The sequence below is a fragment of the Xenopus laevis genome, chromosome 6L, assembly GCF_017654675.1.
Source record: "Xenopus laevis strain J_2021 chromosome 6L, Xenopus_laevis_v10.1, whole genome shotgun sequence".
NCBI classification, from domain to species: domain Eukaryota; kingdom Metazoa; phylum Chordata; class Amphibia; order Anura; family Pipidae; genus Xenopus; species Xenopus laevis.
Genome location: NC_054381.1, coordinates 5,226,117 through 5,253,048, shown reverse-complemented (window position 1 = coordinate 5,253,048; position 26,932 = coordinate 5,226,117). Strand labels below are relative to the sequence as shown.

Genomic DNA, 26,932 nt, shown 5'->3' with positions numbered 1-26,932 from the left:
TGGACTGATCACTCGTTTATACTGTGACTGGTCTTACCCTGACTGGCCTCAATAGTATAAAGAATAGGGAAACTGAAGCTCCTCCTTGTGAGGTAGAACATGAGAATTGTAGCAATGACAATCGCTCTGCACAGCGGCCATCACAATCCCTGGGATACGCCCACCCAGCCCTCAAGCCCCACCCAGATCCCGCCCACCCCACAGTTAAAACACCACACAGACATCAGCGATAAAACTGTAACCCCCACACACACGTTATAAAAAGCCATTGATGGTCATGACCCCCTATAAGTCTAAAAAAAACTGTGGTGCCAGGACCCCCTTAAAGTTTTTTTTTTTAAAAATCATTGGTGGTGAGGGCCCCCATAAGTTAAAACAAAAATGTTGGCGCCAGGGCCCCCTTACAAGTTAAAAAAACATTGGGACCTCAAAGAATATTAAAAAAAAAAACATTGGTGCCAGCGGCCTGTATAGTATTAAAATAATACATTGGTGGATAGGCAGGGCCAGATTTACGTAGTGGGCGCCCCTAGGCCCCCCCTTTATTCATGCAATGGGAATTTAAAAAATGATTGCATCCCCAGTGTTTCTGAACCAATGTGGGTGTGGTTGGGCAGCATACCGCCCCCCTAAAATCCTGCCGCCCTAGGCCCAGGCCTAGGTGGCCTTTCCACGAATCCGGCCTGTGGATAGGGCTTTAAAAAAAACAAAAAACCCACACATTGGTGTTCAGTAGAACTGAACTCTTGGCTTCTGGACAAAAAGTTTGGCTTTTTTTCGCCACTCTGGGTCTTTTCGCGGCTTCGGGACGTCAAGTTCGGGTCTTTTCGTGGCTTTGGCAGTTCGGCCTTTTCCTTAAAAAGTATTTAAAGGGGCTTTGAATGAAAATTCATTGAATCTTATTGATCTTCTTGTTATGGACCCTTGCCTTACCTGCTCCTTTTTGTAGAAGTTTGATACATGTATTTATTCATAGTAATATTTATTGCTTATATATATCATTGCACCGTTACAGGGCTTATTATATGCACTTGTTTTTATGTATTTTGTACTTTGTATTTATAAGACACTAGTATTTTAAACTATTCTCGGGTGTATCAATATGTCACTCCACTCAGTTAGGGGTGAACAAAAATGGCCACTGATGACCTTTTCCTGTTGACCCCTGGTTTGACCTCTATCTAATTTTACTGGGTTGGAGTCTCATTTGATGCACCTGGGTAAAGTCTTTTGGGATTGGGTGGACTGGTAATTGGGGTGTTTATTTGATTGGACCACTGCTGTATAAATACTTGAGGCATGGCTCTATGGGGCAAAATCACTAAAGGACGAAGTGCCTAATGCTAGCGTTAATTCGCTGGCGTAGCGCATTTTCGTTAATTCACCGATTCACTAACGGACACTGGCGTAAATTCACTAGTGTTACTTCGCACCCTTACGCCTGGCGAATTTGAGCAACGGACGTAACTACGCAAATTCACTGACGCGCGCATTGTTCTGAACGCTACCTTTTACGCCAGACTTCCTTCGCCACCTCAGAGCAGGCGAAGTGCAATAGAGTAGATAGGGATTGCTTCAAAAAAAGCAAAAAAAATTTCTAAGCCCCAAAAAACGCTGGCGTTTTTTCTTTTTTTATGGGTGATAGGCTGAAAAAGATCGAAAAATTTTTTGGGGCTCCCCTCCTTCCCCCCTACATTTCCTAACTCATGGCACCTTAACTATACAGTGGGCACATGTGTAGGGCAAAATAAACATTTTTATTTGCTGTTTTGAAGGTTTCCCAGGCTTTGGCGCCATATGCAAATTATTCATCACTAGCGTAACTTCGCTTTGCTTGGCGAATTAACGCTAGTGCAACCTCGCAACCTTACGCTTCCCCTGAGCGCAACTTCGGATTTTAGTGAATTTGCGTAGCGCTGGCGAAAATATGCCTGGCGAAGTGCGGCGAAGCGGACGCTGGCGCAACTACGAATCGTAGTGAATTTGCTCCTAATGAGTTTAGCCTATGATTAAGTGTTTGGAACACAAAACGCGTCAGGCTGTTTGACACAATAAACTTTTTTACATTTGACCATTTGCCTGGTGGAAGTTTTTCCTTCTTCAGTGCCTGCTCCATATTGGTTCATCGGTTTGTCCGCCCCCCTGTGCTGAGGGCTCAGGGCCTTGATGTGGTGAGTAACTGTTATACAAACAAGAGACCTTACAACACAGAAGCTTTTTTCATTGACCCTTGCCTTGCCTGACTATACAGAACTCTGTATCCTGACCCTTGCCTGCCTGTTTATTCTGAACTCTCCAAGCTGACCTTTGCCTGTCTGATTACTCTACGCTCTCCAATCCTGATTCCGGCCTGTCTGACTATTCTAACTCTGCTTGTGCTGACCCGGCCTGCCTGTTCCACGCTGCATTGTCTGGCCTTTCTTACAAGTTGTGTTCTTCCATCCAGTATCCTTGGTGAGGCGATCGTGCCCCTTTGCTAGTCCAGAACCTGTAGCTTTTCTCCTCTTAGTAAGACCTGGCGGCATCCAAATAGCCGAGGGCTCCTCCCGAGGTGAAAGGCGGCTGTTAAAGGCAGAAGCAAGAGCCGAGACCAGGGAGCTTAGCACTGGTTCTGGATTTAGGGTGCTGAATATGACACATAGTAAGTGTTGCAAAAAGACACACGTCCGTCAAGTTCAACCGTTTAAGTCTATGTATCACCTGCCTAACTGCTAGTTGACTGTATACTCACATGAAAGAAATGTTGACTCACCCTAATCCTTTGGGATTCACCCTGATTTCCCTCCCCTCTCAATTGGTCACCCGCAGTAACAGCCCAGTCACCCACTCTCAGGATTTGAACCCGCCACCATTGAAAAGCACTCACACACTTGAAATCCTCTGAAACAGGTAATTGGGCATAGTTTGGGCAAAACTGGGGCTTGTCTGTAATTGGAATGGACATGGCTTGGGATGTGCCACGGAGTGGTGGGTAAAATGCACCCAGGTCATAATGCAACTGAGAACTGATCGTGGCATCTGTGAGCTCCTCAATGTTTTGGCATCAAAACCCCATGAAAGAATATGAAAAAATTTTTAGTCCTCTCCTCATGATCTTGACATTTAATAAGTCGACCCGTAATCAATTATTCAGCAGTTTGTACCTTTTGTTGCAGTTTGTGTCAGAGTTGGCTGTTGACTTTGCTATCGGTTTTATTGAAATCATTCTAAATGTAACGGTACCTGTGCGGAGGGGTCGCCCGCCGCGCCATCGGCAGCGACGCCCACCAAATGCTCCGTCTTCTCCGCTGCCGTCTTAGGCCGCGCCAGCGTGTTTTTGCTGGCGCCGGCTCTCTAGGGCGCGAGGAGAGCGTAGTGACGCCAGCACGCAAATTTCAAACAGTATAAATAGCTGCCCAGCATAGCAATGGTTGCCCGTGATAGAACTTATTTCTAGTGGTTTTCCTGAGCCTTGTGCGTCTGTCTTTGAAATTCTGATCTGATTATCCGTGTTTGACCCTGCCTGCTTCCTGACAATCCGACAATCTGTATCCTGACCTTTGCCTGCCTACAACAACTCTTCTGCTTAACCCTTTGTTTGATCACCCGGTTTGACCCTTAGCCTGTTTGACGATTCTGATATCCGCCTGCCTCGACCCTGTCTGACCATCCTTCTGCCTAATCCTTTTGTACCGTGACCTTTGGCCTAACTGACTCTAACAACAGTCGTGCCCCTTTGCCTGCCAGAACTCCTCACCTTGCTCCTCTCGAAAAGTCCAGGTGGCATCTGAGTATGCTGAGGGCTCCTCCCGAAGCCAAAGGCGGTCACACCACTGGTGAAGCCGAGCCGAGACCAGGGAGCTTGGCATTAGTTCTGGTTAAGGGTTCCGACCGTGACACTAAAGCTCTGATTGGCTAATTCCTCTATTCATGTTAACGTTCTGATTGGAGGTTTGTTTTAGCTTCCTCAACTTCAGAGTTGCAGACTGCCAATTAAACAAATGTCTACAATAATGAATCCCATGCGTCTCAACCAAGAAATATCCACACGTTGGTGCAAGCCTAGACTTGCTGATTGGATGAAAGGAACTGAGAGACGTTAGAAAAACAACACGACAGGTTTCATCATGTTTGCTGGAACACCCACAGATATGGTCTCACCATTTCCAAAATGCAGGGACCCACCTACAAGCAAATGAGTACTACAAGACAACACTAAGGCAGTGTTTTCAGAAAATTACTAGAGAAGAAAAAAAATCCAAAAACCTCTAGAAGCCTAAAAAAACAGTTCACTAGGATGAGAGCAGCTCCCACTGACTTTTATGGGACCTTGACTGCTCTTATTTGGAGAAGTTCTGTAATAGAGTTTTTCGTTGTTTTTACATTTAGGGGCAAATTTATTAAAGGGATACTGTCATGGGAAAAAACATTTTTTTCAAAATGAATCAGTTAATAGTGCTGCTCCAGCAGAATTCTGCCAGCGAGTTTGAGGTTAAAACCCAGAAAACTCTGAACTCTATTTCTCAAAATAGCAAACAGATTTTTTTATATTCAGTTTTGAAATCTGACATGGGGCTAGAGATGTTGTCAATTTCCCAGCTGCCCCCAGTCATGTGACTTGTGCTCTGATAAACTTCAGTCACTCTTTACTGCTGTACTGCAAGTTGGAGTGATATCACCCCCTCCCTTTCCCCCCAGCAGCCAAACAACAGAACAATGGGAAGGTAACCAGATAACAGCTCCCTAACACAAGATAACAGCTGCCTGGTAGATCCAAGAACAACACTCAATAGTAAAATCCAGGTCCCACTGAGACACATTCAGTTACATTGAGAAGGAAAAACAGCAGCCTGCCAGAAAGCATTTCTCTCCTAAAGTGTAGGCACAAGTCACATGACCAGGGGCAGCTGGGAAATTGACAATATGTCTAGCCCCATGTCAGATTTCAAAATTGAATATAAAAAAATCTGTTTGCTCTTTTGAGAAATGGATTTCAGTGCAGAATTCTGCTGGAGTAAAATGATGTCTTTTGAAAAAAATATGTTTTCCGATGACAGGATGCCTTTAAGGATCAAGTAGTGTTTTCCACAAAACTTCGAGTTTCCGAGGTTATTTTTTTGGTTAAAAATCTATTTTGAGTTGAAAAAAGTTTGAGTTTTCTGGTTTTTAACCTCAAACTCGCTAGTTTGTTAAGTTTTATCCATTAGAGTTTTTTCTCATATTAGAAACCATTCGAGTTGTGAGTTCATTCGCGTTCATTCGCGTTCATTCGAAGCAGGAAAAACTCTAAAATTCAACCTTTGATAAACAACCCCTTGAATTTTAGAGTTTTAGAATTTTTTTTTTTGGAAAAACTCACATTTCTAGAGATAAAATACGATATGTGAATAAAAAGGAAATCTGAATGTAGCCCCACCGAGCATTCCCTTTGCTTTCCTATTAGAAGCTGAAGAAATGTAGGCAAGAATGATTTTATTTGTGCAGCGATGCTTTACACTGACGGTATAGACAAGGGAATAAGTGCTGATGAACATGGTACAAGTGCAGGTCTCCCTGCCCCGAAGAACTTATAATCTAACAAAATAAGCAGCCAACAATAAGACATTATTACATAGTCATACATCGGATGGCCGGTGGCAAGAGCTGAACCTAGTTAATGACGATGAATTTCATTGTGAGTTGGTTGTCTACAAATGAACCTTTCTTACTTAAGGCGGCCATAGATGTAACAATTACGATCTTTCTTGGAAAAGATCTACCTGTATCTGACGATTCAGCTCTAACAATGGTCGATGTTTGGGTCCCTTCAAAGGCACCCGATCAAAATTTTCCGTCCAGCCCGATTGATGAGCCGACCGATATCCAAGTCTTCTGCTGATATCAGTCGGCTCATTTCCCACCATACACGCACCGAATATCGTATGAAAATTTGTTTTGTACGATATTATCTGTGCGTCTATGGCCACCTTTATACTTTTATCCATGATTGCACAAGTTGGCAAGTGGTGTAATATAGCTGCTGCACTAGCTGCATTCAATAGGCCAGCCATTGTTCAAGGGTATATAAAGCTGCAGGTTCTGTCTGCCTCTAACCTACCCAAAGCCAGTGCCCAAGGCAATAGTTCCATTGCTTTCCGGCTGTTCCTAGAAGTGGTGGTGGCACCTGGGGTTCAATTATTTATGACTAAACCTACAGCTCTCCAACTGTATTAGAACTACAATACCAATGATGCCCTGCTAGAGGGTGCAGGGAGTTGCAATCTAATCTGGAGCCTGCAGACTGTTGCCAATGGACGAGGTGCAAGCGCATTGAGAGTGACATGTATCTGAGCCTCAGTATTTCTTATATTCCGCATGTTTATTTATATTAATAACCCAGCAGCAATATATGTGGCGCTACAACATCGGCTGTTGTACATACCAGCGTTTATATAATGTCCTTACCCAAATGCTACAATTGCACGTGTTTCCCTTTGTGTTTAAGGTCCCGAAGACCATTTGCTACATTTATTTTCAGCGGCTTTTGTGCTCATTTAATTGCCCCCTTCACTCCGGATACCTGGATAAGCAGTACGTACACTCTGGATGGAGAGATTGTGTGGGAATCTATGCTTTGTTTGTTTTTGTTTTTTTGCTGTCAGTTGAGGCAAGGTTCATTGCAAAAGCACCCCTGCTGCCAGCTAGAGAGGCCTGTAAATTGGAGAGGTAGGAAAGCTTAGCCGAGGCCTGTGATTATTCTAGTTCGGTGGTTTGTAGCAATGTTGGCCAGATCATCAGCACTTCCATTAGACTTGAAAACTCTCATGTTCTGATTGGCTACAAGCTGGTCAAGTAATTTTTAATTTTTACAACCTAAGGGTAGAACTACACAGACGACTTCCACGCGTTTTCGCCAAAAACTCAGGCGTCAAGTCATATTCTTCGGACAAATAAACAAATGTCGGATCTTGTCGCATCATTCATCCGACACGACACAACTGTCGGATGCAGACGCAGCATTCAGATCGTGTCTTGTCGGATGAACGCTGCAATACCATCTGACATATTGCTTACCTTATTTTCCGTTGCATCTGACTTGACGCCTGCATTTTTGGCGCAGTGCGTCGGATCCTCCGAAAACTCGTGGAAGTCGTCTGTGTAATTCTACCCTAATGCCCTGACTGTCTGCTGGTTGCTTAAACCCCGTGACCATGCCATTGCTCTATTGGCTATGATTTGATCTAGGCCTGGAACAATTTTAATGCTACAGGTTTTTTTAAAGGGGATGTTCACCTTCCAAACACTTTTTTTCAGTTCAGTTGTTTTACAATTTTGCAACATTTAGTTGATCCATTTCTCAGCAGCATCTCTGGAGTATTAGTAACTATTGTATCAAGTCTAACGGCTGCCTGTAATGACACTCAGGAAATTCTGCTCAGCAGTGACAAAGATAACAAATGTATCAACTAAATGTATCAATTTAGAACAGTTTACAGGGTCGGCGACCCCCCCTCCCAGAGCTGCTTTAGAAAGTGAAAAAAGACAATTAACACTTCAATATTAGAAAAACAATGACACATAGAAAATAGAAAGTAATTGGACAAAGTCGTTATTTCTGGTGATCTATCAGAACTATTCTGAACTAGTTGTATTTGACTAGTTGTTTGAAGGTGAACATGGACCAATATTTAGCCAACCAGAGCAATAGAATGTTCACAGCCGGAGCATGGCCAAACCGTAGCCAATTTAGTTCACAACAGTTAAAGGGGATCTATTGTGAAAATGAAAACTGAATATAAGCTTCATCTTGCTAAAATAAGAAACTTTCTAAATATAATCGATTAATAATTCTGTACCGTTTATGAAGTTATTCTTCACTCCTGATTAACAATTAGGTCTAAAACATCCTTTGGTGGGTTTCACCCTTAAACTAAGTGCTCACTCTTCAAAAATAACCGGCTTGGATGGAAATCCTGTTTCTCTGCATACAGGGTGTTTATCAGAGTCTGTTATTTTGTTACCTTTTGTTTGTGCTGAAGTTGGTTATTTGAGTTATCAAAATCGGACCCAGACCTCAGCATTAAGAGAGCATAAAGAGTGACGGGTTGTGGAGATACTGAAGAGTAACTTGAAATGTACAGAATTTTTATAGCCATTGTACCTGTATTTAGAAAGTTTCTTATTTCAGTGAGATGGAGCTTATATGAAATTTTCATTTTCGCGATAGTTCCCCTTTAAAGGAGTTGGTCAAGAGCTGTCGCCGTTCTTTTGCTATGACTGGAAGATTTGCTGTGAATGTGTCTGATTCTCTTATTGGTTGTTCTAGCTCTATGAATATTTCTGGTCTTGGTTTAATGGTGATCAAAGTCTCGGAACATTTTAATACATTGGCTGCTGGTTAGTCTAGACCTGGTTCCCTAAAAACTTAACAGTTCTTAGAGCTGCCCAGAGTTCAGCAAACGTGGAAGAGTAATTATGACTTCTAATCATTTGTAGCTCAAATACCTGAAATCAGTAATCGTTTTGCGCCCCCTTGTGCAGCATAGTCCCCAAAATGAGTATGAAGAGCAACAGCACCCATTTCACCATGGAGTAAGTTCTTGCGGCAAGTTATTTCTTCTGCTTTCAGTTTTTCTGCACTGGAAATAGTCACGCACTCTTTGGTGGCCTTTTTGGTTTGTGTGTCAATACTGCATGTGATATTACCACTCTTAATTTATAAGCTTCTGTAAAACACCACCAAAGTAAAAATTAGAGCAGGAGTTCAAATTTAAAAAAAAGATCCATTTGATAATTGCACTTGAAAGGCTCACTTTTACCATATCAGTGCCGTAAGCTTGCCACGCCAATCTTCCTACATTAGTAGGGATGCACCGAATCCAGGATTCGGTTCGGGATTCGGCCTTTTTCAGCAGGATTCGGATTTGGCCGAATCCTTCCGCCTGGCCGAACCGAATCTGAATCCTAATTTGTATATGCAAATTAGGGGCGAGAGGGAAATCTCATAACTTTTTGTCACAAAACAAGGAAGTAAAAAATTTTTTCCCCCTTCCCACCACTAATTTGCATATGCAAATTAGGATTCGGTTTGGTATTCGACCGAATCTTTCAACAAGGATTCGGGGGTTCGGCCGAATCCAAAATAGGGGATTCAGTGCATCCCTATACATTAGGCTAGTGTCACTTATCTTGTCTCTGCTGGGGGGAGACTGCTCTATAACATCTGGAACTGCCCACATATGAAAAGTAGGGATGCACCAAATCCACTATTTTGGATTCGGCTGAACCCCCGAATCCTTTATGAAAGATTCAGCCGAATACCGAACCAAATCCTAATTTGCATATGCAAATTAGGGGTGGGAAGGGGAAAACATTTTTTACTTCCTTGTTTTGTGGCAAAAAATCATCCGATTTCCCTCCCCGCCCCTAATTTGCATATGCAAATTCGGATTCGGTTCGGCCTGACATAAGGATTTGGCCGAATACGAATCCTGCTGAAAAAGGCCAAATCCTGCCCATATCCCGAACCGAATCCTGGATTCGGTGCATCCCTTATGAAAAGGGAACATTTTAGACTGAAAACCCTCCTTAAGAGTGTAGTTATGTTTTAGTGGATTGATCACATTCCTAGTTTCCCTAGTCTCAGGGAAATAGGCAATTAAGGGAATTACTCACTCCCACTGGTGTCACAGGCTGATAGAAAGTGAGCCTGGAAAGCTTGTTAGATAGACATTACAGCACTAATATGGCAGAGATACCATTATTTTAGAGCAGGGATCCCCAACCTTTTGAACCCATGAGCAACATTCAGAAGTAAAAGGAGTTGGAGAGCAACACAAGCATGAAAAATGTTCTTGGGGTGCCAAAGACTCGCAATACTTTCTCCAGACATGTAACTTTGCGCAACACAAGTAATGCACCTGTGTATGCACCTAATCAAGTAATCAATTCAAATTCAGTTCAACATCATAAGTGTTAAATTGATTGTGGAGAAACATCTTGGCATGCGATGCAGCTTGCAGTATTGAAGAGTCTCCACTAGAGGGCTGTGGTATCAGTTGTGTTTGAAACACTGCGATTAAAGGTGAAAGCCCAAGAGGAGGGCTAAGTTTTCCTTTAGAAGGAAAGGACCTCCGGGGGTTATTCAGCTACAACTCCCAGCAACGGCATTGGGCTGTAAGTGCAAAATATGCTTTTATCACTCTTATTTACGTGACATTTTCATTACAGACAGGCCAAGTGGGAGGGCCTTACTAATAGGGCAGATAATTCACCAGACCATTTAAAATACAGAAACCCAGTAGCTGAGGTTGAGAAAGACTCTAGTCGATCAGATTGTCCCGCAATGTTTTTTTTTCTGCCTGACGGGAAACAATTTCCAGGCAACTCTATCACGTGATCGGAGGTGTAAACATTAGCGATGGTGAAACCTTACGGTTAATCTGGTTTGTTTTACAGCAAATAGTTTTTTGTTAAAGGACAACTAAATCGCTTAAAAAAAAAAATTCCTTCTGCTTATTGCAGTTGTCATAAAGCTGTGTAACAGCACAGACATGCAGGCCCATGACATAAAAAATGCTGACCCTTGAACATGACCCTGTGCCCTATTAGGGGTCTTAAGGTGACCATACACTTTGGCAAGGTCGCCAAACGAGCGGATTTTAATCCGATGTGCCCACTAACGGCTCGGCGATATCAGATGAATCCGAACGTTCGGATTACAATACTACGAATGGGCTCTGACGGGTCGCAGGGCCATATTAACTAGCCAACGCGGTCCTGGATCGTACAAAAAGATCAAACTTGACTGATTGATATCTGGCTGATTTTCGGCCTGATGTCAATTGTGAGGACCTGTCGGGAGCCCCCACACATGGGCAGATAAGCTGCTGAATCGGTCTAAAGGACCAATATCGGCAGCTTTAATCTGCCCGTGTATGGCCACCTTTACGTTGGCCATACGTGGGCAGATTTAGAATGATTCGGCATCTTATCTGCCAGTGGATTGGGCCCTCTCACAGGCCTTCCAGACTGCTATTTGGCCAGATCTTGATTGGGCAGTTTTGATTTTCCCGCCCGATCGAGGACCGCATTGGCTAGTTGATACAGTCCTCATCCCGTCATCTGGTATTCCCATCATTATAATCCAATCGTTTGGCCGTAGGGCAGAACAATCCGATTAGCCAATACCATTTACCTTTTGGTGGGCATATCGCATAACAACTGTCCCGTTTTTATAGAGACAGTCCCTCTTTTGACAGCTCAACCCGCAGTCCCTCGGTTGTACTGGAAAGTCCCTTTTTTCTCTGCGCTGAACAGCCAGAAAAAGAAACAATGTTTCTAACTTACTTTGCTTTTGGCAGAGAGCCCAGAACAGCCACAGCAGAAGATATGATACTTTTTCTAGATAAGCAAAAAGTAGTTGTAACAATATAAGATAACAGGTCCCTTGGGAAAAGTTAGACTCACAGCATAAAGGGCAATTTGCCTTCATTAGCAAAACTGTAATAACTGAAAAATCCACAGAACTATGTTGAAACTTTCATAACCTGCCAAATTTTGTAAAATGAACATGGTAATTAGGGGTTGTGGCCACAAAAATGGGCGTGGTCAAAAAAAATTGCCGCCCTACTTTTATGTCCCTCTTTTTATTTCCAAAATGTTGGAAGGTATGATATCGGACTAAAGATCTGCTTGTTTGGCAAGGTGTATTATAGTGTATGGCCAGCTTTACTCAGTATATGGATTCACTATCTGTTGTGCTAATTGCCCCTGCTTTTCCCATAGGAAAATAATTAGCCTAGGAAGTCGTTTTCTTCCTGTCTGGCTCATTTGCTACATATATTCATGGCTCGTGTGCAGATGGTGCTGGACCATAAGGAACAGAGACCATGTTGGGCAGCCACTTCATACCCGCAAACAGAGCAGAGGGTGTAGTTAAAGGGCCAGTCACTTTTATGTCATATGGGGAAAGTACATTGAACAAAGGGCAACTTTACCTGACCTTTAAAACAAATAATACGTAAAAAGGAGTTAAAAACATTCTTTGGGTCTAGTTCACCTTTAAAAGACCAGTAACAGAATTTTTTTTAAAAAAAACTATATAAAAAAAAATGAAGGCCAATTGAAAAGTTGTTTAAAATAAGCCATTCTATAACATACTAAAAGTTAACTTAAAGCTGAACCTTTGAGTCCCTTGAATCGGAGTTTGACGCCAACCCACGGATCTGAACACTTTGTTAAAAAAATTCAACAGGAACATTGCTAATGTTGAGCTCTATGGCAATGTTTAACTTGAGCATTGGATCCATATGTTGATCTTGAGCATTGGATCCATGAGAGATGAATTATGGGATGAAGACTAAAGCAGCGCTTAATGCCAAACCTGTATTCCCACAATAACACTGCAGCAGGCCTGGGAGGCGGCACGGAAAATGGGCAGCACATGTAAAGCACCAGTCACACTTGTACAAATGGAAGTAGGTTAAAGTTCCATATTTTCTTCTTGGCACTGATCGGAAATACATATAGATAACCCCCCCATTCCCATGTACTTTATGGTTTGTTCCATGGACTTCTATGCTTTCCTGTAATATTGGAAATGGCACAAGCCAAGGAGCGGGCATTATTATGAAGCTTTGTTTTAATGAGATACGTTCGGTATTCGTCAAGCACGTTAGACCAGACATCTGGTCAATAAAAATCCTTACAGAATTCCCGCAAATTCCAATGTTCTGCTTGAAGAACGGGGCTGAGCTGGGACTTCTGTGATTGTCTCGTTCTTGAAGAGCAGACAATATATACCGGTATATATTATATATATTCTGTTAACAAATGGAAGCCAATCAAAGCCAGATGGAAGCTAGAAGGAAAACTGGGAGGACGTGTACGTAAAAATCCCAGATCTGAATGTTATGAGTCTGGTCTAACCCACACAGCCACATCCACTTACAAGCCAATGCCATGGGTTTTCTGATGTGTGGTCAGGTTCTGCTTGTGCCTGAAGGTTTTCCCACAGTCATTACACTGGTATGGTCTTTCCCCTGTGTGGGTCCGATGATGAGCAATAAGGTGGTGTTTCTGGATGAAGCTTTTCCCGCACTCGGTGCATGTGAAGGGCCTCTCTCCGGTGTGGGTCTGCTGGTGGCACTTGAGGTACTCCCGCTTGCGGAAGCTCTGACCACAGTCGTTGCACTTGTACGGCTTCTCGCCCGTGTGGGTGCGCCCGTGGATTTTCAGGTGCTCGCACGTGCTGAACGTTTTGCCGCACTCGCTGCAGATGTAAGGCCTCTCCCCTGTGTGAGTTCTCTGGTGCCTCACCAGGTGCTGTTTCTGAATGAAACCTTTACCACAGTCGGTGCAGGTGAAAGGCCGTTCCCCAGTGTGGATCTGCTGGTGCCGTTTCAAGCAGTCTCTTTTTCTGAACGTTTTCTGGCAGGATTCGCACTTGAAGGGTCTTTCGCCCGTGTGCGTGTGCAAGTGAAACTTTAAGTGCTTGAGAAAGCGGAACATTTTCCCACACTCGCCACATTCGAATGGCTTCTCTCCAGGCCCAATGTGTTGGCTTTCACTGTTCTCGCTGTCCTCCTCCTTACAAAGCCCCGTCTCCTCATCCTGGGCCTGTCGATGGGCCTTCAGAAGCTTCTGAGATCTAAAAGTCCTGCCGCAATCTGAGCACTTGTTGGGTCGTTCCCCAGTGTGTATCCTGTTGTGGCGCTTCAGATGTTCATAAGTAGTGAAGCTCTTTCCACACTCGCTACAGATATGTGGACTGCCCCTATAGTTGCCATTGTTGTTGCTGTTGTTATTGGAATAATTAAACTCTTCCACGATGACCACAGTGAAGGCTCTGTCTCCTGTGTGGGTTCTCTGGTGTCTCACCAGGTGATGCTTCTGGATAAAGCCTTTGCCGCATTCTTCACAGGAAAAGGGGCGCTCACCCGTGTGGATCTGCTGATGTCTCCTGAGGTGCTCCCTTTTCCTGAACCCTTTCCCACAGTCCTCACATTCATGGGGTTTTTCCCCACGGTGAAGCTTTTGGTGAAATTTTAAGTGCTTGAAGGTCCGAAAGCTCTCGCCACACTCGTTGCACTGATACGTGGTCTCACCAGTGTGGCTTCTCTGGTGGGCCAAGAGGGTCTGCTTGTGCCGGAAACGCTTGTCACAGTCCTCGCACTTGTGGATCCTCTCTCCTGTGTGTGTCTGCTGGTGGACCTTGAGTACCCGGTGAGCCCTAAAGCTCTTCCCACAATCGTCGCACTTGTAAGGCCTCTCGCCCGTGTGGATTCGCTGGTGGATTTTTAGTCGTTCATTTGTGCTCAAGCTCTTGCCGCATTCATCACATTTAAAAGGCCTCTCCCCGGTGTGTGTGCGAAGGTGGGTCACCAGGTGCTGCTTTTGGATAAAACTCTTGCCACACTCTATACAGTTGTAGGGCCTCTCCCCGGTGTGCGTCTGCTGGTGTCGCTTTAGACTGTCTCTTTTCCGGAAGTTCTTCCCACACTGTGTGCACTGATACTGTTTCTCCCCTTCGTCCTTCCCAGGTTCTGCCTGGTTGGTAGAGTTCTCTGTACAAGAAGCCTCATTCTCTCCTGGGCTTCCCATTTGATTCTGTCCCAGCTGACTTGGCTCAGTCTGATTTGACTCCGGCTGGCTTGTGCTTTCATTTCCCATATTGGGACAGGGTAAGACCTGATCCAACATGGGCAGGGATGGGGTCTCAATACTTTCCAGTTTGTCATTGTATTTGGACTTTTCTTTATCACTGACAGGCCCATCATCTGCAAGGGAAAACAAAGGACAATTAATACAGAGATACACCAGGCCATAGATATACAGATAAATGCATGTGCACAGCTTTTACTAGAACCGATACATACATCACATTTACTATTTACTAAAATCCGAATTACCTAATTTTTTAAATAAAAAAAACATGCCCAAACTCCCATACCAGATTTTACAGTATTTATTATTATAAAAGCTTTATTTAATTGGTTTGGGTAAAAACTCATTAAAATGGAGCGAAAACCCGTATCGCACGTTTTTTACGAGGTTTTTCCCCCCCCCAAATCAGCGGAGTTTTTTAAATTTTTCCAGAAAAGCCCGGAATGGTCAGGTTTTTGGGATATTGCCAGCTCAGACTGCAGAAATGTAAAAATAGTATAGGGACCTCTGCCAGTGACTTATACACAACCTCGGCAGGTATGAGATTTTCGAATTCTGGCTTTTTGCTGCATCAGGCTTTAATAAATCACGAAAAATTTGAGTTTTTAAAAATACAAAAAACCCTAAAAATCGAGTTTTGCCCCTAAAAGCCTGACCATAGTTTAGTAAATGACCCCCTGAATTTCATAGTATAATGATTTTATACATTAGTCTCAACGCTTGCATTGTATTTTATATATTTTTATATTCCATCCACAATGCCGGGCACATTTTTAGCATTCTCATTCTCTTTACAGGTCTGTCAGTCACAGAACATGGACGGTACTGTGGGAAAAGGAGCTTTGGCTTGAGGGGAGCTGACTACTTTTTCATTGTTGGGATGTAATGGTCTGTAAGCCTGTAGTAAACTGAGTGGTACCATTGCTCTAACTCTGAGCTTTACCCTAATAATGTGCTCTAACTCTGACCTTAATTTCCAGGGGTTCAGCCCTCACAACAGTGTGGAGGCAGGGTGTTGTACAATATGTTGTAACTATAAGCAATGCACAATAATTGGGCGCCAGTGGTTCTTGCAACTTAAACAGGGAACTTATTTATTGAAGAGAAAAATCCACAAGGGAGTTCTCTTAGAGATGAGCAGGAACATAGAACCCAATGGATAAGCATATACTCGTGGTCATTATAAGTCCCCACAGGGACGATAGGTACACCCAGCTTTCAGCCTTTACCCTAAAAGTGAATTCACTCAATCACACTCCTTGGTGGAGCCTCAGCTGCTTGTCTAAATAGTCTAACTATCTGTCACTCCTAGAGTGACCTTTGAAAGTAAGTTAGCCTATCTGACCTGGTCTAGGTTCCACTTCAACCTTTCTGCCTGCTCAGAGAAAGGGATTAACAAAATGGACTCTGAGCACATGCGGCATTTAAATTATATCACAGCGCCATCTAGCAAACCCAGGATAGCTAGGGGTCATACTGTGACCCAGGAAATTGGGATTTGCCCAGTCCCTTAGACTAAGGGTCCTCCTTGGGCACAATCTTTAGGGGAAGGCAAAGTAAATGGGGATACATTTATCCATCCCCTACAGATACATGCATGGCCGCCATCAGGGGGGCACAGGGGGTTCTATTGTACCGGGCCCGGACCTGAAGGGGGGCCCGCAGAGGAGTCCACATAAACATTTTCGGGGGAGGGAGAACAGACGCTCCGGCTGCATGTGCTCTCCTAAGGAAGAAATGCAGACTTGCCTCTACTCACTGATTCAAGAGGCTGCAGTGACACCTCCGTGGAGGGCTAAGAGGGGAGGGGCTGAGCTCAGGAGGGAGGGGCTGAGGACTAAGGAGGGAGGATCGAGCGAGGGGGGAGGTTGTAACTCGGCAAGTATTTGCAGCACAGACGGAGGTGTCACTGCAGCCTCTTGGATCAGCGAGTAGAGGCGAGTCTGCATTTCTTGCTTAGGAGAGTGCATGCAGCCGGAGCATCTGTTCTCCCAACGATGTGCTAAAATGTGATCCCAGGGTCTCCCCCACTCATTCCTCCTCCTTCCTCTCTCTGCCTCACACACTGAACGCGCATCCAGGGGGGGGTAAGTGCCCCCCCTTTTCCCCCTATGTGCAGGGTCGGACTGGGGGGCCCCCTCCTCGCCTCCCTTCCTCCCAATCACACCTATTGCAGCGCCCAGGGTTGGACTGGGGGGCCCGGGGCCCAACCGTGCAGAGAACAACAACAGTTTAGTATCAATTACATTTACATGTAGCTTTAAAATAATTGAACATTTGTGATATTTAAAGTACAAGGAAAGAGAAATTCACTAAGGGAGTGCCAGCATGTTAGGCGCCTCCCCCCCCCCCATATATAAATATAGTCACTAACCTCTGCCAGCCAGGGTGCACTGCTGTTTCTGCCACACTCTATGCTCCACTGATCCTGGGTCACAAATTTTACTCTACTGCTCAGGTACATCATCAGGACAATTCTCTGGAGAATAGTGAAAGATTGCAGCGTGCCAGAAACAGAACCCTGGGCCTGTGCAATCTTCAGTGCTCTGGCGTCCAACACATTGCCACCTCCCTAGTCAATTTACTTATCCTTGTCCTTTAATTATTGTACAGTGAAAATTTGCTTGGAATACAGTTTCTTTCATTAATGCTGTTATGTTTAGATGTACAGCCCCCTTTAAATCTCATCGGAAGGGTGATGCTAAATAGTGGCCTCCTGGGTCAAACCATTATGGAGAGCATAGGAAAACCCGATTAGTTTTACCTTACCTTGCACGTAGCACCGCAGTCACACCAGCATGTACTTGTAATTACATTCATTGTGTCCCTGGGAAGGGAATCAAATTGTTCCTAAAGTTTTCCCATTTTGATTGAAAACCACTATAAAGCCCTATGAATGTGTTTCCAGCTACAAAAAGTTGGAATAGCTCACTTAAAAACCAAAGTGACTCCGTGTTTGGTCCTTACTCGATAGATAATTAAATTCCCAAATGTTCAGATAATCCCCTTGCATCATGAACTCCTGTTAACAAAACAGTTACAACAATGAAGGGAGAGGGTTAATATTGGGAATCTATCTACCTCGCAAGGATCAAATAAAGGATACCTTCAATTTTCCTGTTTAATTCATTTAAAAGGTCAAAAATGAACAAGAAACATTTATTTTTCATGATTAAAACAATAGGTTCAAAAATGTGTTCAGCATAAGCCCAATTTATTGAACTCATGTTGAAGATAGGGGTGTATTGTCCCTTTAATTCCTAAAGCTACAACACATATACAGAGACAAGTAAAAGTGTAAGTAAGAAGAAAGCACTGGTGTTGGATTACCCAGCAGTAAAGAGTTGGTGCTGTATGGTGTGAAATTACCCAGAGAAATCAGGGCTTCATAATTCTCCTTCATCATATCCTTGTACAGTTCCTTCTGGCATTCCTCCAAGTCCTTCCATTCATCCTCAGAAAAATAGGCGGCAACATCATCAAATGTTACGGGGACCTGAAACACAAAGTATCTTGTGTCAGAGACTCTATAGAAATCTCTCTTTATCTTACACGAGTGAGAAACATACAAAGTTGTTGAGACAATGGTATGGAAAATAGATTTCATCTGGACATTCCTTCCCATTGTTCCTTAGAATTCCAGCACAAATATACAGGTGTCAGTTTCAGGGTGCTGACTAACCGGCCTTTTGGTCTTCAAAAGCAACAGCATAGTACAGTCATTGGCCATTAATCAAGGAACCATTACAGTTAGCCATACTACATGCAGGGGATGATCCTTGGTTATAAACACAGGCTAGCCAAGATGGGATTGTTTAGTAGGCATAAATATCAGTGGTAACCTTCAGCTGCCTCTAGGGAGAATAAAGATGTTTGACTGTTGGGCTCTGCACAGAAAATCAGCTGTGGGGGGGAAGAGCAGAAGACAGAAAAAATGGCACAATGGTGACAGTAGTCCAGCATGGAAATATGGAGAAAGAAGAGCAAAATGGTGGCTGTAGGCTCAATATGGAGAAAAAGCAGCATGCTTGAGAAAGTATAGAACAGAAAGATAGTGACAGTAGGCCAGTATGGAGAAAGAAGGGCAAGATGGTTATAGTAATCCAATATGGAGAAAGATGGACAAGATGGAGAAAGTAAAGTAAGATGATGACAGTTAGCCAATCTGGAAAAAGAAGGGCAAGATGAAGAAAGTAAAGGAAGATTGTGACAGTAGGCCAATATGGAAAAAGAAAGACAAGATGGAGAACATAGAGTAAGATGATGACAGTAGGCCAATATGGAAAAAGAAGGGCAAGATGGAGAAAGTAGAGCACTATGGTGACAGTGGGTCAATATGGAGAAAGAAGGGCAAGATGGAGAAAGTAAAGCAAGATGGTGACAGTAGGCCAATATGGAGAAGAAATGGCATAATGGAGAAAGTAGAGTAAGATGGTGACAGTAGGCCAATATGGAGAAAGAAGGGAAAGGTGGAGAAAGTAAAGCAAGATGGTGACAGTAGATCAATATAGAGAAAGAAGGGCAATTTGGAGAAAGTAGAGCAAGATGGTGACAGTAGGCCAATATGGAGAAAGAAGGGCAAGATGGAGAAGGTAGGCCAATATGGAGATAAAAGGGCAAGATGGAGAAAGTAGTGCAAGTTGGTGACAGTAGGCCAATATGGAAAAAGAAGGGCGAAATGATGACATTGAGCAAGAGGAAGACCGTAAGACAAGATGGATAGAGAGTACGACAAATAGACTAGCCATACCGGAGCTCGAACTGGGTAGATCCACTCGGTTGACTACCTTGACAAATGAGAGAATCTTCCCATGCACGACCATCTTTGGTCATTTTTAAGGTTGTGAGAGCTGATTGCACTTCCAGCTCTATCCACACCCTCTAAACAAAGAACTGCCTGTGTCCACAAATATAATCCTTGTTATTCCTAAATTCTATAATCCATGAGATGTCAATTGGCACAATTTAGGGGCAGATTTATCAAAATGTGAGATCAAAACTCACCACAGAAAAACTCACCTACTTTCTATTGAATTCTATTCATTTTAATGGGATTTTTAGAATCATATTTATTAATTAATGGAGTTCACCATTTCATAAGTACACTTTTAAAAATCCCATAGGAATGAATAGAAAGTGAGTTAGTTTTTGTTGTGGTGAATTCACATTTTGATAAATCTGCCCCGGGGAGGCCCTTTTATCAAAGGTCGAATTTTGAATTCATGTGAATTTTTTTAACACTAATAAATTCGAATATACTCAAAATTCGATTGGGAGGTTATTTAAGAAAAAAAAATTTAATATCTAAAACTCGAACAAATATTACTGACCCGAAAACTCAAATGTCTGGGTCAATGGGTCACTGGACCTCTACCATTGACTTATACATGAACTCAAAGGTTTTAGGTGGCGAATTCGAATTATTCCCAGCGTATAGGTTTTCTAAATCTCGAAATTTGAATTATAATTAAAATTTTAATCGAGTTTGGATAATTAACAATCCAAAATGTAAGTTTTGACCAAAAAAAATTGAGAATTCAAATTAAAATTTTCAAGTTATAGTAAATCAAAGGTTTTAGGTGGCAATTGAAATTATTCCCAGTGTATAGGTTTGATAGATCTCAAAATTTGAACTATAATTAAAATTTTAATCGAGTTTGGATAATTAACAATCCAAAACGTAAATTTTGACCAAAAAAAAAAAATTGAGAATTCAAATTTTCAAGTTATAGTAAATCAAAGGTTTTAGGTGGCGAATTCAAATTATTCCCAGCGTATAGGTTTGATAAATCTCGAAATTTGAATTAAAATTTTAATCGAGTTTGGATAATTAACAATCCAAAATGTAAGTTTTGACCAAAAAAAAAAATTGAGAATTCAAATTTTCAAGTTATAGTAAATCAAAGGTTTTAGGTGGCGAATTCAAATTATTCCCAGCGTATAGGTTTGATAAATCTCGAAATTTGAATTATAATTAAAATTTTAATCGAGGTTGGATAATTAACAATCCAAAATGTACGTTTTGACCAAAAAAAATAGAGAATTCAAATTTTCAAGTTATAGTAAATCAAAGGTTTTAGGTGGCAATTCAAATTATTCCCAGCGTATAGGTTTGATAGATCTCAAAATTTGAACTATAATTAAAAGTTTTGACCAAAAAAAAAAATATATAGAATTCAAAATCAAATTTACTATGCGACCCTTTGTAAATCTGCCCCTTGGAATTACACAGCACATATTGTGGGATTGGAATTATGTATTCACTGGTTTCAGGACCCGGATTTGGATTCGATTCAATACTGAAAAATAATGAATGTGGTACATTCCGGGGTGGAATCCTATTAAATGCACCACTAACCATTCCTCTTCATAATTGGTAGTAATCTGAAATGCTGTTAAATAGAGTTGTCACTTAATGGCATATTGTTGTGGGTAATTTGCTTTTCTGATTATTATTTAATGTGACGTTAGCAGCAAATTAAAATGAACTGCAGAAAATGGAAGAGAAATTAGTAAAGCGAACCAGTGCACATATATATATATATAATTGATTGAGGCGGAAGCTTGTGGGGAGAAAGCTCCATATTGGAGAGCAAGAGTGTAATTATCTCAGCCAACATTCTCCCTTCCAACATCGGAGACTATATTATTATATTATACACCCAGAGCAGTGTAATAAAAGAGAGATTATATACATACGTACATAATAAATAATATTCACACGCCTGTGTATAAATGGCACCAAAATGTAAGTAAAGGATATAATATTTATAATTATTATTTTTTTTTTAGAATGTAGGATGTCGGAATCTGATAAAAGGAACAGATAAAGAAGGAGTATATAAGAGTATTTATCTTAAAAGGGTACAGGTACAGAAGGTGTGTGTTGTATATCTGATAAGGGTACAGAGAATACATACTTGTCCTTAGCGCATTATATTGAAGGGTAAGTCCACCTTGGATGATTAGCACCATTAAGAAAATTTAACTGATTACTAAGGCTCTGATTGTGTTTCTGTACTTCATGCTCTTGGGCTGCTCTCTTTCCTATGGATCTAAGTCCCATTAAGAAAACTTAACTGATTACTAAGGCTCTGATTGTGTTTCTGTACTTCATGCTCTTGGGCTGCTCTCTTTCCTATGGTCAGACAGGAATGTGGATCTTAGTCCCATTATAAAAAATTAACCTGATTACTAAGGCTCTGATTCTGTTTCTGTACTTCATGCACTTGGGCTGCTCTCATTCCTATGGATCTAAGTCCCATTTACAAAACTTAACTGATTACTAAGGCTCTGGTTTTGTTTCTGTACTTCATGCACTTGGGCTGCTCTCATTCCTATGGATCTAAGTTCCATTAAGAAAACTTAACTGATTACTAAGGCTCTGTTTCTGTTTCTGAACTTCATGCGTTTGGCCTGCTCTCCTTCCTATGGATCTAAGTTCCATTAACAAAACTTAACTGATTACTAAGGCTCTGTTTCTGTACTTCATGCGTTTGGCCTGCTCTCATTCCTATGGATCTAAGTTCCATTAAGAAAACTTAACTGATTACTAAGGCTCTGTTTCTGTACTTCATGCGTTTGGCCTGCTCTCCTTCCTATGGATCTAAGTCCCATTAACAAAACTTAACTGATTACTAAGGCTCTGTTTGTGTTTCTGAACTTCATGCGCTTGGGCTGCTCTCTTTCCTATGGTCATACAGGAATGTGGATCTAAGTCCCATTATAACAATTTAACTGATTACTAAGGCTCTGATTCTGTTTTCATGCTCTTGGGCTGCTCTCATTCCTATGGATCTAAATCCCATTAGGAAAACGTAACTGATTACTAAGGCTCTGATTGTGTTTCTGTACTTCATGCTCTTGGGCTGCTCTCTTTCCTATGGTCAAATAGGAATGTGGATCTTAGTCCCATTATAAAAAATTAACCTGATTACTAAGGCTCTGATTCTGTTTCTGTACTTCATGCACTTGGGCTGCTCTCCTTCCTATGGATCTAAGTCCCATTAACAAAACGTAACTGATTACTAAGGCTCTGTTTGTGTTTCTGTACTTCATGCTCTTGGGCTGCTCTCCTTCCTATGGTCAAATAGGAATGTGGATCTTAGTCCCATCTGTTGTTGTATTTGCTAATGGGAAAGTATGAAAGTAGCAATTCTATTTATTTATTTATTTATATGGCCAATACAACCCCCCCCACTCACACACACGCATGTGTCAGTCTGTGACCCATAAACACTGATTCCAGTGACATATTTAAGATTCAGTCCTTTGCTCACCTTTGAGTTAACTGTTCGTATGATGTAGAGAGGGATATTCTGAGACACTTTGCAATTGGTTTTCATTTATTATTATTTGTGGTTTTTGAGTTATTTAGCTTTTTATTCAGCAGCTCTCAGTTTCAGCCATCTGGTTTCTAGGGTCCAAATTCCCCTAGCAACCATGCGTTGCAGGGGCGTAACTATAGAGGAAGCAGACCCTGCGGTTGCAGGGGGCCCAGGAGTGTAGGCGGCCCAGTGAGAGCCTAATTAATTAGCAATTTTAATATATCTTGGTAAAATAGGCCAACTTATAAATATTTTGGGGCCCTAAATTGAATTTGCTATGGGGCCCAGTAACAACTAGTTACGCCACTGATGCGTTGATTTAAATAAGAGACTGGAATATGAATAGGAGAGGCCTGAATAGAAAGATGAATAATAAAAAGTAACAATAACAATACATTTGTAGCCTTACAGAGTATTTGTTTTTAGATGGGGTCAGTGACCCCCATTTGAAAGCCGGCAAGAGTCAGAAGAAAAATTCGAACTATAATGAATAAATAATGAAGACTAATTGAAAAGTTGATGAGAAGTGGCCATTGTATAACTAAAAGTTAACATAAAGGTGATAAAAATAAAGATATTTGATGTCTCCGCATCCTCTTGCAGCAACACAATTAGGGTTGAGTAACGTCGCTGTGTTGCTTCAGCGGTTACTCGATAAACACAAAGAATTTCGTTTTATTGCTCTGCTGAGAGGACGGAGAACATTGGGTGAAAAAGGAGGAAATACTGTGGTTATACCGAGTCCCTGCTAGAAACTGGCAGCCATTCCAAGGGCAAGTAAAGCTGCGTATGTTACATAGTTACATAGTTACACACAGATCATAATTGTAATATATAAAACTAGGGATGCACCAAGTCCAGGATTTGGTTCGGGATTCACATTTGTAAATTAGGGGCGGGGAGGGAAATCACATGACGTTTTGTTACAAAACAAGGAAGTAAAAAATGTTTTCCTCTTCCCATCCCTAATTTGCTTATGCAAATTAGGAAGGGTTCGGCCTATCCAAAATAATGGATTTGGTGCATCCCTATATAAAAGCACAGACTTTGCTTGTTTGTCATATTCTTGGATTTTAGAATTATCTTGTGACAAAATCAATCATTTTTCAGCCTCAGGGGAAAACGAAATAATAAATAGAAATAACCATACGTGTTCCGCGCCATAAGCACCTTATCAGGCACTGACGATCTAGGGGTGATGTCACCGGGATTTTTGACCACACCCATTTTGTGGCCACACCCCCTAATTAAAATGTCAATTTTACAACATTTGGCAGGTTATGAAAGTTTGGACATATTTCTGTGTTTTTTATGTGTTATTACAGTTTTGCTAATCAAGGTGAATTGCCCTTTAAGCTGTGAGTCACAGTTTCCCCAAGAGACCTGCTTATCTTAAATTGTACAATTGTTTCTTTGTTTATCTTAAATTGTTACAATTGTTTCTTTGTGTAACTTAAATTGTTACACAAGTATCTAAGTGCACCTGCCACATATTCTGGGGCTCTCTGCCAAAAGCCAATTAAGTTAGAAACTTTGATCTCCTGCACTGAACAGCCAGAAAAAGATACAAAGAGAAAAATCTGGAAATTTGCGTTACAATCCGGGACTGCAGACTGAGCTGTCAAAATGGGGACTGTCCCGTGAAAAATGGGACAGTTGGGAGGTATGCACTTGTTCATATACTTAAACTAGATGGACTTTGGTCTTTCTCGCGGGCATTTAGAGGGGTGGTTCACCTTTAAGTTAACTTTTAGTATGTTTTACAATGGCTAATTCTAAGCAACTTTTCACTTGGTCTTAATTTTTTTTTTATATAGATTTTGAATGATTTGCCTTTTTCTTCTGACTCTTTCCAGCTTTCAAATGTTTGTTATTGCTACTTTTTATCACTCATCTTTCTATTCAGGCCTCTCCTATTCATATTCAACTCTTATTCAAATCAATGCGTGGTTGCCAGGGTAATTTGGACCTCAGCAACCAGATGTCTGAAATTGCAAACTGGAGAGCTGCTGAATAAAAAGCTAAATAATTCAAAAACCAAAAATAATAAAAAGGAAAACCAATTGCAAATTGCCTAAGAATATCCGTCTCTACATCATACTAACAGTTAATTTAAAGGTGAATTTAGGGGGTGGGAAGGTGGACAGCAATGTGCTTCCCATGCCCACGGGACCCCTGTTTTGTTAACAAGTTAAGACTATTGGAATACAAAAGTGTACATGTCTATAAGGCTTTTCTCCATGATAACTTGTTCCACGATTGCTTTTTGTTAATCTGTGTCTCAGTGGAAATGTGGCCAACAGAGGGCGCTGTTCCATTGGGCTCATGGCACACGTAGCGTCACGGGGGGAGAATGCAACATGGTGAAAAGAGAAATCATTTGCCGGGGAGATTCTTATGTTAGGCAGCAGCATTACATGCAGTTTGAGTTGGTGAGGAGGATTAAGATCATATTGGAAGTCACATGACGGTGGCATGATAGTTATCAGGAAGTGATATGTACACACACAATCATGTAACATGACATTTCTTAAAGGGATACTATCATGGGAAAATGTTTTTGTTTTTAAACTGCATGAGTTAATAGAAATCCATTTCTCAAAAGAGCAAACAGATTTTTATAGATTTAATTTTGAAATCTGACACGGGGCTAGACATATTGTCCAGCTGCCCCCAGTCATGTGACTTGTGCTCTGATAAACATCCGTCACTCTTTACTGCTGTACTGCAAGTTGGAGTGATATCACCAGGTCTGGACTGAGAGTGAAAATAGGTCCTGGCATTTCAGGTACATCGAGACCCAATCAGCCCACACAGAGGCCCAAACAGCCCCCACCAGCCCACTAAATATTGACTTAATATGACACCTTATAGCAGCCCCTCTGGCATTTGCCAGAACCCACAGATTGCCAGTCCGGGCCTGGATATCACCCCCTCCCTTTCCCCCCAGCAGCCTAACAACAGAACAATGGGAAGATAACCAGATAACAGCTCCCTAACACAAGATAACAGCTGCCTGGTAGATCTAAGAACAACACTCAATAGTAAAATCCAGGTCCCACTGAGACACATTCAGTTCCATTGAGTAGGAGAAACAACAGCCTGCCAGAAAGCAGTTCCATCCTAGTGCTGGCTCTTTCTGAAATCACATGACCAGGCAAAATGACCTGAGATGCACCTACACACCAATATTACAACTAAATACACTTGCTGGTTCAGGAATGACATTTTATATTGTACAGTGAATTATTTGCAGTGTAAACAGTGTCATTTAGATATAAAAACTACACCATAAAAATCATGACCAAATCCCTTTAACCTTTCTCTCTGGGAGTCAGCTTAGCATTGACAAGAACTGGTTTAGAATTAAACATGCACCTTATTTCGATTTGTTTCGATATTTCCGATTGTACACCAGAAATATACCCCCTCCCCCATATGTAAGAAAAGACACTAAGTTTGCCCAGGAGCAGTTACCCATAGCAACCAATAAGATGTATGCTTGTGACTAGTAAATGCTAACTGCTGATTGGTTGCTATGGGTTACTGCTCCTGGGCACACGTATTGCCTTTTATTATATAACCCCTTTTCAATTTCTTTCAATTTTTTTTTTTTTTACAGTTTTTCCAAAATTAAAGTTTAATGTTTCCCGTCCAGGAATCCAGGCGCAGACTCTAAACCCTTTGCTCAATTTTAAAATAAGAGCAACTATTTTATCAATTCTAACAGCTGCCTTTAATGAAACTCAGGGATTCTGCTCAGCAGGGACAAAAAAGAAATGGATCAACTAAATGTATCAATTTAGAACAGTAAAGGTCAAAATTCATGTAGTGCGACCTCGCCAAACAAGCGGATCTCTCCTCAAAATCAGGCTGATCGATCATGGGTCCCAGAGTAGAGTCCTGCGTGGTTCCATTTTTTGGAACCCGACCCGTACCCGCAACCTGCGATCCACAAAATGGACCTGCAACCCGCATTC

General features: G+C 41.8%; 1 protein-coding gene across 2 annotated transcripts in view; it reads right to left on the bottom strand.

Annotated features, from left to right (window-relative positions):
* Positions 1–11,988: 11,988 nt before the first annotated feature.
* znf665l.L (zinc finger protein 665-like L homeolog) overlaps positions 11,989–26,932 on the bottom strand; it is an 18,750-nt gene continuing 3,806 nt past the window's right edge. The window contains exons 2-3 of one of the 2 annotated variants that reach the window (XM_018266990.2): positions 17,956–18,121; positions 11,989–14,738 (exon numbers count right to left, since the gene is read on the bottom strand). In XM_018266990.2, coding sequence (XP_018122479.1) covers positions 12,907–14,738; positions 17,956–18,121 — 1,998 coding nt within the window. In that variant the 3' untranslated portion in view covers positions 11,989–12,906. The remainder of the gene's footprint in view (positions 14,739–17,955; positions 18,122–26,932) is intronic. The other variant, XM_018266991.2, reaches the window with a different exon arrangement.